The sequence below is a fragment of the Clupea harengus genome, chromosome 5, assembly GCF_900700415.2.
Source record: "Clupea harengus chromosome 5, Ch_v2.0.2, whole genome shotgun sequence".
Classification (NCBI taxonomy): Eukaryota; Metazoa; Chordata; class Actinopteri; order Clupeiformes; family Clupeidae; genus Clupea; species Clupea harengus.
The window spans coordinates 2,241,481-2,254,013 of record NC_045156.1 but is presented as its reverse complement, the minus strand read 5'-3'; the positions used below and the strand labels follow the sequence as shown (position 1 = coordinate 2,254,013).

The 12,533-nt window shown below is 44.3% G+C and overlaps 1 protein-coding gene across 1 annotated transcript in view; it reads right to left on the bottom strand.

The window, feature by feature from the left end:
- The window catches only part of col2a1b (collagen, type II, alpha 1b), a 40,397-nt gene that overhangs the window by 1,189 nt on the left and 26,675 nt on the right, over positions 1-12,533 (bottom strand). The window contains exons 29-51 of the mRNA XM_012827483.3: positions 12,090-12,143; positions 11,557-11,610; positions 11,366-11,419; positions 10,969-11,013; positions 10,760-10,858; positions 10,219-10,326; positions 9,791-9,844; positions 9,369-9,422; positions 9,086-9,139; positions 8,664-8,717; positions 7,813-7,920; positions 7,603-7,656; positions 7,160-7,213; positions 5,383-5,544; positions 3,725-3,832; positions 3,425-3,532; positions 3,050-3,103; positions 2,570-2,677; positions 1,939-1,992; positions 1,622-1,729; positions 1,259-1,312; positions 1,020-1,127; positions 367-655 (exon numbers count right to left, since the gene is read on the bottom strand). Coding sequence (XP_012682937.1) covers positions 367-655; positions 1,020-1,127; positions 1,259-1,312; positions 1,622-1,729; positions 1,939-1,992; positions 2,570-2,677; positions 3,050-3,103; positions 3,425-3,532; positions 3,725-3,832; positions 5,383-5,544; positions 7,160-7,213; positions 7,603-7,656; positions 7,813-7,920; positions 8,664-8,717; positions 9,086-9,139; positions 9,369-9,422; positions 9,791-9,844; positions 10,219-10,326; positions 10,760-10,858; positions 10,969-11,013; positions 11,366-11,419; positions 11,557-11,610; positions 12,090-12,143 — 1,999 coding nt within the window. The remainder of the gene's footprint in view (positions 1-366; positions 656-1,019; positions 1,128-1,258; positions 1,313-1,621; positions 1,730-1,938; positions 1,993-2,569; positions 2,678-3,049; positions 3,104-3,424; positions 3,533-3,724; positions 3,833-5,382; positions 5,545-7,159; positions 7,214-7,602; positions 7,657-7,812; positions 7,921-8,663; positions 8,718-9,085; positions 9,140-9,368; positions 9,423-9,790; positions 9,845-10,218; positions 10,327-10,759; positions 10,859-10,968; positions 11,014-11,365; positions 11,420-11,556; positions 11,611-12,089; positions 12,144-12,533) is intronic.

Sequence of the window (12,533 nt, the reverse complement as noted above, 5' to 3'; positions counted from 1 at the left end):
CAGCAAACCAGAGGAGAGGCACAAGGATGAGAATCTTTTTAAAGCAGAGATATTTACTCAAGAGGCTAGAGACATTGTGGGGGCACAGTCACTGAATATCAAGCTTGTTGACTATCCTCCCAGCTGGCGTTCAGATGGCCAATTACTGCTGAGAACTGCCCCCTAAAATGAAGGGAATATTATATAGCATAAAAACATTCACATAATGTTGTACATTGCAACAGCTTCATCTTTAGGTCAATATTCATGTGAATGTTTCTTGAGAATCTTTTTATGGACTTATCCAAGCAATAACATTTCTCTGGGAAGTGCACTGCACATCTGTTGTCTGTTGTGCACTGCACAAATGTGCCTCCATCCACTTACCGCTCTTCCAGTCGGGGTGGCACAGCTTGAGGTCTCTGCAGGTGCGGGCAGGGTTCTTCTTGGAGCCCTCGGGGCTGCGGATGTTCTCGATCTGGCTGTTGAGGGACTTGAGGGTGGCGTCCACCTCGGCGTCGTGTTGGCGCAGGCCTCCGGCAGCCTGGTCGGCCCGCATGTACCTCATGGGATCGGGACCCTTCTCGGGCTGACCCAGGCCGGCGAAAGCGGACATGTCGATGCCAGGGCCGGGAGGACCAGGAGGACCAGGGGGTCCAGAGTTACCAGGAGGACCCTGAGTAGAGAGACAGAGACGATGAGGGGATGCTTCTTGAGTCATGGTGCTTCTTGAGTCATGTTCAAGTAGCTATGTAAATTGTGTCTCGACTGCAGAGGTAGGATAGTCTTTTCACTGACTATAGTTTTATAAAGAGAGTTTGTAGAGTTGCCAACTTTCAAGACTGACTTAGCGTGAGAATCAGTGAGATTGACAATGATTGACCAAAACAGGTGTATTTGGCGGGAAATACCCTGGTGAATTTGATTTTCATGCTAGTGTGAGATAGGACATAATATATAATGGTATCCGTCTCAACCTGCTGAAAACAAACTTGTGTTGTATTATCTATCTGAATGTATGACATAGAACCTAAACTCACAGAGGGACCAGTCTCGCCAGAACGTCCACGAGGTCCAGGGGGTCCGATAGGGCCGGGCATTCCATTGGAACCGTCCTTTCCAGAAGGTCCAACTGGGCCAGGGGGTCCCTACACAGATAATGTGTAAACAGTTCAAAGATTAACATGTATCCAGACTATCAAAAGTAAGTATTTTGTGATTTTAAAGATGCCAAAATGATTAGCAATCATGTATAGGACAAATAAAACTCTTCACTTACTCTTGAACCAGCAGGGCCAGCAGGTCCAGTAGCACCCTGGTCACCAGCCTGACCCTATTGGGGGAAAAGATCAAAGTAGATTCGATCAGAAAAAAAAACCCATAAATAAAACACAATCGGTCAAATAAAATATCTGGTGACGTGACACAAACTAGCCTGGAGGAAACAGAGCATGTGGAAACACTATGGAACACATCCTATTTCTGACTCATGTCCAACACTTGGGTCACACTAGGTCACACTAGGTCACAGTTCTCCTGAAATATCCTGAAAAGAGGCCCGGTGACATCCGGCGACCGGGTGTACAAACCAGCCAACCACAAGCAGCCAACAGAGGGCACAAGGTTGAGGCGTGCCACTTACAGGAGGTCCAGGCAGACCCTGAAGACCGGTGAAGCCTCTGTGTCCCTTCTGTCCTCTCTCTCCACCCTCGCCGGCCTCTCCCTTGTCTCCGCGAGGTCCTTGGGGTCCCTGGGGCAGGAGGAAATGAGGAATTAATGAATCATCATTACCAGGGGAATAGGAAGTAGTCTTACATAACCAGGTGATAACTGCTCCTGCCATAGACAGGTCATACAGGATGTGGAAATGTGAAAAGTGCACTCTAATGTGTGGAACTGCGGTAGGAATTGGACGTGTCTGGTGTGTGTTGGCCCTTTCTGATAGTGGGGGTCACTCACAGCCATGCCTCTGGCTCCAGCAGGTCCGGAAGGTCCAGCAGGTCCTTGGGGACCCTAAACACCAAGGTCAGAAAGAGAGTAGTTCAGAACAGGTCATACACAAAACACACAAAGCCATGAAGAAGTGTACCAGTCTTGGCTCAGAACAGTTCATACACAAAGCACACAAAGCACACAAAGCCATGATGAAATGTACCAGTCATGGGAAAATTGAGTATGGACTACATCATGTTTTCTGAAATAATAGTTCTGAGTGCAGTGTTCAGAAAATGTCATTAGTTGTCATGTACCTACAGTCCCATAAACTCTACTTCTGCTTCAGGTTATTTTCTCAAGTACTTCTCAATTTGGATCACTCCCTCCATTCAACCCCCTCCCCCCCATGTCTCCTGTCTTCATGTCTTTTATCCTCTATCATCTGGGGAAAAAAAACAGACCTATCCCAGAGACCAAAACAGATTTAATAGCCACCCCACCATACGCCTGATTTGCTCTGAGTCCCATAGTCCCTAACTGCATCAGGGGGGGCTCTGGTTTTGCCTGTGCTAGAGTGAATATGTGTGCTCTGCGCAGTGTGTGTGTGCTTGAGTGTTTGGATGGCTGGCGGGCGCAGTGTATGTGTGCTACTCACGGCCTCTCCTCTGTCTCCCTGTTTGCCAGTGGGGCCGACGGGGCCGCCGGCACCAGTGGCACCTGGGGCACCAGGAGCGCCAACAGGACCGGTGTTACCACGGTCACCCTGAACAAATCACATGTGTCAGTCACAGGGCAGGACAAAAAAACAAAACAAATCTACATCAAAACACAGCTTTGCATGGGGCTAACACAATTAACAGTGGGAGATCAAAGCAACAGCTTTGCATCACAGTGTGGTAATAACATACTGGGACTGATGTGGACATGAATATGGAAATATTATTGATGACAACAATTCAATGTCACAAGAATCTTTGTGGAACAAATACTCTTGTTCAGTCGACGCCATTTTGATTGTAATGTGGAGTAATTCCTGTGGATTATCTCACTAATAGGATAATTAATATTATCTTATTATTAGCTAATAATAATGGAGCCACTTGGTTTCTTAATAGAGGCAATTATGATTTCTTACCTTGATTCCAGTAGCACCATCTCTACCAGGAGGACCATCAGATCCAGGGTTGCCCTATGAAAACAGAACAGGGCTCAATTTAACATGAGTTGATTAATGTAATATTGTCTTCCAGCCCTGTAACCCATCTCATGTGCACTGAGTTCCCGAGGAGACAACATTTAATACTGGAGGTCATAATAGCATACAAACAATATAAGTTGCTATGCTACCAAAAATGTAGTTTCATTTAATTAGATGCAATGATTCTAAAATGTAGAAAATAATATAGTCTTGGTTAGAAACACACTCCTTATCTAGCCGCTGCCAGAAAAGGCAGAGACCTGGGCAGACGCCTGCAGGCCTGTGGGCTGCCCATGTTTCAGCAACACCCACCTCTCTACCATGCTCCCCAGCAGGGCCTGTCAGACCAGGGGGACCAACTGGGCCAGGGGGTCCACGGTCTCCGGGGCCACCAGGAGCTCCCTGCTTTCCAGGCTCACCCTGTGTTGAGAGGATGAAAACAGAACTGATTGTTAATGAGGATCCAGGACATTCACACTGATTATATATTTAATAAACAGTATATGGATTGGATTGATGGGTGTAATTAATGACAAAAGGAGGTTTGCGTGGTCTATGTCTAGTTCATCAACTGCTAAGAAATGTAGTGTTTTTTTTTTTAGTGTCACTCACAGATGGTCCAGGCAGGCCAGGGAAGCCTCTCTCACCACGCTGTCCGGGAAGACCCACAATACCACGGTTGCCAGCCAGACCTTGAGGCCCAGAGGGACCATCGGGACCCTGGAAGAGGAAAGAGAAAAATCAAACATCAAATTCCCGTAAAAAAACCACAAGAGTTAAAATCAAGACATGTATTCAGTGTGCCTCTAACCATGCAGTAAGTCTTAAGGTCCGATGTGCCCTCGTTATTTTTCAATTTTCCATTTATTGCCCCCTTGACTATTTATTATGCCACATAGTACATGGCCTTGTGTTCAGGGCCATATCACACGGCATTGTGGGACTATATTTGGCTAAATTATACCACTGGAGACGAGGGTAAAAATGATCTATTGCTCAACATTTCTGTCTCTTTCTCAGACACTTCTGAATTTGAATTCCGAACATTACCGAACGGTCAAGCAGAGGTGCTAGTGATTACGCCGCTGTGAAAGACATTCTAGACATGCCCTTCCAGGCTGTTTTTTTTGTTGTGTTCTTGTCTGTCTGAGTTGTCTGATAATGAGCACTCTTTGTCAGGGACTTAAGGCTGGGCGAGTGGCAGATCTCTAAGTGACAAAAGGAGGGTTGGATTTACGGAGTGCCTCATCAAGTCACAGGAAATGGAACCCATCGAATGGTGTTCTAATCCTTCGTGCCTATTGGAGTGCATCTATAGAAATTGTAAAGCCTTGACATAGAAATACAATAGGCTGAACCAGTTAAAAGCACCTACACAAAGCTATCCCTTAAGAAATCAGCATTTATGTTAACAAGGGCAGCAAAAAATGTGGATGGTTTCATGGATGGATGGACAGACAGATGAAAAAATGGATGAGGAAAGATAGATTGAATGGGTAGGTGGGGGTAGATTCAGGTGGACAGATGAATGAATGGACTGATATTAAGGAGAGAGGAGAGAACTGGTATTTAGCTTATGCTTTTATCCAAATATGGATAAAATATGGATGGATTGATAGAAGAAAAAAATGGATGGTTGATAGATTGATTGAGGTTTGTGGGTGCACTGCAAACTAACACAAGGATAGTGTTGGACTAATTTTCATTCACATTATACAATTATACATGCATTATACAAACTAATATTTTGGAAATTGTTTTGTGTAGTTTTTGCCCACAGAGAGTGCTAAAACATTCCTTAGCACGGAACTATTACTGACTGGAACATTCTACAGACTACAGGGGACTAGGGTGAAGAATGTTCAGAAATCCCACTTTAAAAAAGAATCATGAAATACTTAAAAAAAAAAAAATCTCTCATAGTGCAACCTGGGGTGTAGTTCAGAATATTAAATTAGAGAAATGCTGTTTGTAAAAGTTGTGCAGAATAACACTTCTTTCACATAAGTGGTAGGAGCTTATACTTTTGGGTCAATTTTGATACATTTGGGTAATCATGGATAGTTGACAGGTGTGGACAGGACAGGACAGGTCATGGACAGGTGTTTCAGGATATGGATGACTTGACATACGGGTGGGATGAGTTTTCTTGGTGTACCAAATAGGATCAACACAGTTGTGCAGTTCTACTTGTGATTTGTCAACAGCACAACCTACTGTCTCTTCCGGGGTCAAATTGAGACGAGAGTGGTCACAGAAAGGTCACTTACAGGGGGACCATCCTCTCCAGGCTCTCCTTTCTCTCCAGAGGTTCCAGCAGGTCCGCGCAGCCCAGCGTCTCCCTGTCGGCCTGAGGGACCACCGTCACCACGCACACCCTTAGGACCGTCTTTACCGGGAGGACCAGCAGGGCCAGAAGGACCAGGGTTACCCTGAGGTAGGGACAGACAAAAAACAAACAAACAAACAAAAAAAGGGTCAATAAAATATATTTGTAGACAAGGAGAGAGTGTTGATATGCACTCCTGTGACTGAAGATGCAATATAAAGGTTGGTATGCTGCATCACTGTTATGATATTCAGTACATTTCAATGCCTCATCAATTGCTTCTCTTCCCAATAAAACTTCAATTGTTTGATGGTCATCTGCAGAGAGACCAGAGCGTAGGTAGTAGAATGTTTAATTTACAAAGCTGATGCTGCGCTGACCCCAGCAGCGCTAACATGACAAGAAGAAATGGAGTCATATTACATTCAATTCTTCACTTTCATCTCAGTTTGGTTCTTGACTGTTGTCCCTTAGGTTAATGCTTGAACCTGAACTTGAGGTGGAACAAATAAGCTAATAAAACGTTCAAATGCCTCAGCATCCAAATCTAAATCACAATCACAATGCCATTCTTGCACTGGAGAAGGGAGCAATTTGTTGTGAGTGACTTCACAGAGCACCTGCTGTCGATACTCTATTTCACAGGCGGGTGAACATCTAGACCATGCATTGTTATCAATCTATGGGACAATAGATCATTAAAACTAAAGGTGGATGAGCACATCTGATCATATCTGTCAGATGCATGGCATGGGTAATTAAAATCTGCATAAGCTCCGATACTGAACATGTTTACTGAGCAACACTGCGTGGCCTTTTCCTCTGGGTTTCGTACAGTAGTTGTTGACTATGAAAGCCGAATGAGCGTATTATCGCGACTGTGAAATCAGGGAGACAAGCAGAGCATTGAATTAATAGCTTCTGAAGTGAAAGTGACAGCCGTTAATGGATCATTACGCGATAATTTATGGTTGTTAGACGCTGCAGACGTGGCCTGTGGAGCACACAGCGATCATAAAGACCTGCCTAATGAATAATGCACTCATACAATATGATCACACGACAGGGCTGAGGGATGGCCAGGCCACCACGAGGTGTTCAACTGACACGTGTGACCCCGAATAATGTAACGAGTAGCACCACATCACTGACCCGCACTACAGATAGATAGATAGATAGATAGATCCTCTTTGCCTGCACTACAGACAATGAAGATTACAGATAATGAAGAGGGTGGCTTCTGTTTACAATCAGCCGGGTGAAATAACCAACTGCATCAACATAATTACATGTGATTATGAAAACACGGACACACCTCTGCAGCCTAAGAAATACCACAGGAGATATAGGGAGTTACTATTTACTAGTGATCTTGATGTGGCCTGGGACAGTTCATAGATGTGCTACTGTCACCACCTTTTGAGTACGGCCTCTTTGGATGCATGAACAGTGCCTTCAGTGCATCATTTACACATTATAGTCACCTATAAATAGATAATTTATGGTACTGAAAAGCTGAGCTGTCTCAGCTCGTATGCTAATTATTAAGTACATTATTTAATAATAATTATTACAGTTGTTGAAATTGACTCTGCTATTATCCTACACTGTATTTCACTCTGACGTATGATGAGCACGTTTTACTCTGAATGAAATTTCACAGTTTTTCTACATGTGTACACATCCTTTATTGAATTGTAGGTGTGTGTGGTACTTACATTGGGGCCTGGGGGTCCGACTCTTCCGGCGGATCCAGGGAAACCAGTGGCACCCTACGTGAAGCACAGTCACATGTTTAATGATATTTTCAAACAATTACCTGCATAATTTTGCACACTTGAACAAATGAATACACTACATGTATACACTATATGTATGTATACAACTACATATGTTGCACTACCATAGTACATACACTTTGTACATAAGACTATACTATACACTACTCATATTCACAGATTTTGCATTTTAACCATGAATAATGCCATTTATTTTGCACTTCTGATAAGATGCTAACTGCATTTTATTGACACAAATTGAATGTAATCGAATCTATTCTATTCTAATATAATGGAAACAGTCCATTAGGTACAGAACTCATGTGGTGAGGGATATTTCACACACTGGATGGCTGGAGAGAATATTAGGATGTCAGACTTACTGGGGGTCCCTGGGCACCACGAGCACCTTTAGGTCCAGACACACCAGTGGGTCCCTACACAAAAAAAAAACGTAGACTTAATCTCAGCAAGGACATACAGTACCTATATACAAATGATAATGTAATGTTGAAAGAGCTGCTGTCATATTAGGCAGGGTTTCTGTAACGTTCTCAAAAAGACTCAAAAGAATGAGCAGATAGTAGAAGTACCTGAGGTCCAGGAGCTCCAGAGGGTCCCTGTGGGCCAGGAGCACCAGCATCACCCTTCTGTCCAGACTCACCCTGATCTCCCTTGATACCGGGCTGACCATCAGAACCCTGAGGGGGGAAAAGAAAATCTTAAGAAACGGGATACAATGTTGGGATATTCCAGGACTGAGATGTGGAAGTGTATCAATTTATTTATTTATTTTCTGATTACTATTCACTTTTGTCATACATTTGGTCCATCAATTAATTAACCAATCCATCAGTTGTTCATTAACCAATCAGCTGATATTAACCAATCAATTAGTCAATCAATCAATGATCACATGTCCTCTCTCAGTGTCACAGCATTCCACAATGTATCTTTCATTAAAAAAAGAGTTGAAAACAGTGAAAACAGCAAATGCTCCTATGGAAGAACAGATGGTAAAACATTCAGTTGTCTTGGGTGCTTAGAGCCTACTGACATTTTAGGGTAAAAGTGGAGTGTGCACAGCATTTCTAACACCTGATATACTGAATGTCACCCTTGAAAAGGTCACATCTTGCTTCTATGAATGACATATTCATCTTGACCAAGGTTACCAGTCCTATACGATCCCATATCGGCATATTTTCATCGTGGATAGTACTGTGAGCTGTACAAACGTGTACATGCAACATCAAATCTGGGCATGCCCATTTGGAACGGATATTACATGCTTCATTTGAAATCACTTTACAGATAGTGACCCCTGTCACAGAGTCTGTAAGATTGTCGCTAGTCTGTAATTTGTCAAGCGAAGAGCACTGTGACAGTTCAATTACCTCCACTAACGACGAGAACGTAATGGGTTCATGGCGGTCATACTTACAGGAGGACCAGCAAATCCAGCGGGACCTGGGGGACCAGTCTCACCCCTGTCACCCTACAGAGAGGCAGAAAATGGACTGGTTAGCACTGCCTGAGGCCATCACCATCAGCAGGGGTACCATGGAGCTAATTTACTATAGAGGCTGGGAGATCCTAAAAATAAACTCTTGGCATTGAGGATTTCTTTCAGATTTCATCAACATCAATTTGATTCAACTGAACGATATTAAACACTGGTAGCTTAGACATTTATTCAGAGTTGACAGTATCTCAGCTGGTCAGCATTGAAAAGTGTCACCGTATAATGCAGGGACTGGCTAAAATCACTTTCATTTCTGTAATTTTAAGATAATTTCCTACGTTCCTACGAAGTGTGTGTGTGTGTGTGTGTGTGTGTGTGTGTGTGTGTTTTGAGATACTTACAGGAGCACCACGGGCACCAGCAGCTCCATGAGGTCCAGCGGGGCCGGATTCTCCCTGGAGGAGGACACAAGTGCACACGCATGAGAGAGTGAGATAAGTGAAACGAACTCTGGAAGGGCGGAGGGAGGTAGGAAGGATGAAAGGGAGCATCAAGTGTGATAAGGCTGGAACTGTCAAGTTTAACCCTGCAGGCGTAGACAAATAACATTAAGAAAAAAAAAATATCTCATCCGTAAACGGCGTCTGAAAATCCACCCCATCCCTCTCAGAGTGTAACTCTCACCTTCTCGCCATTAGGACCGCCAGGGCCAGGAGGACCGATGGGTCCAGTCAAACCCTGCAGAGATAGAGAAGGGGGACAGTGTCCAGTTAAACGCTGAACAAATGAATACTGGGATTGTTAACAATGGCTAAAAAAAAATTCTTCAGGTACACTGCTGTGTAAAATAAGTGCTTTACAGAGACAAATATGTGGGATGCTGTTGGAAAAATGTGAAAAAATTCAGTGTTGGAAGTGTGCGAACATTCTGTTTTACATAGCCTGTCTCGGCTTAAAAATGCTAAATTCAAAGTGTGTGGGCAGATCGGTGTCAGTGGGAACACAGTGTGTGTGTGTGTGTGTGTGTGTGTGTGTGTGTGTAGGGGGATGTCACATTGATGGTAATGAGCACTGCAGACATGACAGCAAGATAGGGAGACACTCACTCTTCCACCATCTTTGCCAGAAGCACCCTCAGGTCCTTTCTCACCATTGTCGCCCTGTGGGAGAGAAGCAAGGACAGGTTTTAGCATATGCGCTAGCATTTCTTCTGTAGCCAGCCTAGACATGCCAATCATAATCATGCTAGGTCACCCCTATAGTTTAATATGCTCTATAATATAATAATATATAATATTAATATTCACAGCCTCATAGAGAATTTTAATGTCTTTCTAAAGTAACAAAGAGAGTTCAGAATAGAGTAGATTTTGTTTTGTTTTAGTGCATATTAGAATCGGAGCACTTAAATGTCAGAATGTTCAGCTTTTTCCTTTTTTTTTATCAATACGGTTTCTATACTCTTTGCCCTGGTCCTTAGCCAAGCTTATTCTCAGCTCCAATGTATTTAAGGCGATTGTAGTTAGGCACTTACTCTGTCTCCCTTGGGTCCTGAGATGCCACCGGGTCCTCTCTCTCCGGGCATACCCTGCAGGCCGGGGGGTCCCTGGGCACCAGAAGCGCCACCTGGCCCAATAGCACCCTGGAGAAAAGGCACAGAAAGGATGAACCTCCACTTAAAGGCTGATGAGAGCTCTAAACTGTGAGGTGTGGAAGCTTAATTGGTGCCTGTGTGAAGCAGGTTTCAAAGGCTAGTGTGTTGTGTTTTAGTCTGGGGTCTGTGGATGGTGATGTAGAGATAACTTGACACTTTAAGGTCATGTGGTCAGAATGAAGAGACATCGAGACATTTCATCCTTGATTGGTCCTTATTTTTAGCCTCTGTCGATTACAGGCATTGCATTACAGACACTAACCACTGGCCTTCTTGAGAGGACCATACCTTGTGGCATTCAGGTCCATCTCTGATGTGATACACTTGCCAGGGATTTGGCATGTTATGTTTGTGCTGTATGTGTATGTTATTACGTTATTGTTTGTTTATCTCCTGTAAACAACTTTTCTGTATGTTTTACCTTGGGTCCATCAGTTCCTGGAGTTCCGGGGAGACCACGGGGTCCCTGAAGACCCTGAGGCCCAGCGCTGCCTCTCTCTCCTGGGAAACCACGCTCGCCCTGTAGGCAAAAGCACACCATCCAAGATTACAACATGAATGAGAAACGGGCGAAGCCATTAAGAGATGAATGAGGGAGAAGAAGACGCCCGCAGAGGCCAGGAGACTTACTCTGGGTCCTGTAGCACCGCCAGGGCCAGCCTCTCCAGGAACACCCTGAATAGAAAGAAGGAGAGGGAAAAGGGACGTTTGCACCACAGTATGCATTCCAGATCAGACTCCAAGGTCATACTGACTGTGGTCTGAATGAGACATTAACATGTGGGTGCATGTGAAGTTTATGGATGAAGTGATAAACTAGAGTCCTTAAATACTGTAGACTTCTATAATTTCTTATCCGTTTTTGAAGAACCAAGTATGGACAATGATCAGTGATTTGCTTACAATGGTCTTTTTTCCCCCCTGACTCGGTAGATGTGGTGAATTTATTGTGTTGTGGCAAATGCTGAGATAAATATTTCTTTCAGGCATCGCAGGAAAGAGTCCCTGCTTTGGGGTGAATACTTACGCCATCACCAGGTTTGCCACCCTCACCAGGGGGGCCAGGAGGTCCAGGCAGTCCCTGTCAACGGAGAGCAACATGATTAATACCCAAACAAGCTGGGAACACAAATCTGCCTCATGCATCCAAACATGAAGCTGTGGCCTTCCCCACAGCTGAGGCGTGAGACGAGGCCTTGGCTGCTAAAGCGCCCTTACCTGGAAGCCAGAGGGTCCGGGCTGTCCATGCTCTCCTCTCTCTCCAGCGGGCCCCTACAGAAAGGGTAAAACACCAATCTTGAGTCTCAAAACAAAAAACACACCTTCCACAAAAACATCCTCCCTGACGGACCTTAGGGGCTGTGGTACTTGAATCAGAGGTGAAAACAAAGGCTGTGATTGTGGTTGACCATGAGGGCAGCAATAGGCAATCACTGGTGCTTACACTCGTGCAGCATCATAATTAAGTGTCAAACAAAATAACCTAGCAGTGGGAAGGACTAAATGGAAAATAACGGCAATCACGCCGCAGTGGTCGAAAGAGCCTTGCTTCAAAGGGAGCTCACTTCAATCCAATCACAGCCACTCGATGACTGGATAGAATTTGTATGTGTCTGTTTGAGGGCTTCGAGACAGAAAAACTCGGAGGGGGGTGGGGTGGGGTAGGCACATTATCAGCGTGCTCCAAACAGGAAAGCTGACAGATGGAGGATGACAACAATGAAACAGAGGAAGCGGGAGAATACACTTACAGCAGGGCCAGGGGGTCCAGCAGCACCTGTCTCTCCATCTTTACCAGGAAGACCCTGCAGATAACGAGAGAGAAAGGGAGAGAGAGAGAATGCCACAGATGATTGACTCACATCACAACAAAAAAAGAGTTTTTTAGAGCCACAAGATACTGCATGGGTGGTTTTCTGCTACAGTAACTAGTTAAGGATCTCAGGAACTAAAGTAAGGAACTACTAGTATTTATTTCACCATACAGGCGTGGACTATTCTAAGATTCTAGGAATATATTTTGAAACCTTATAGTACCTCCTCTGGCACAGGTGCTTCTTAGAGCCTGAGTAGAGTAAGTGAACCGAGATGAACATAACAGAATACTGGCTACTGGAATACTAATTAAGCTAATTATTAAAAATGAGAAAACTAAAACTGCTAAAATGGAAAACCATTAACGCATCGATGAGGAG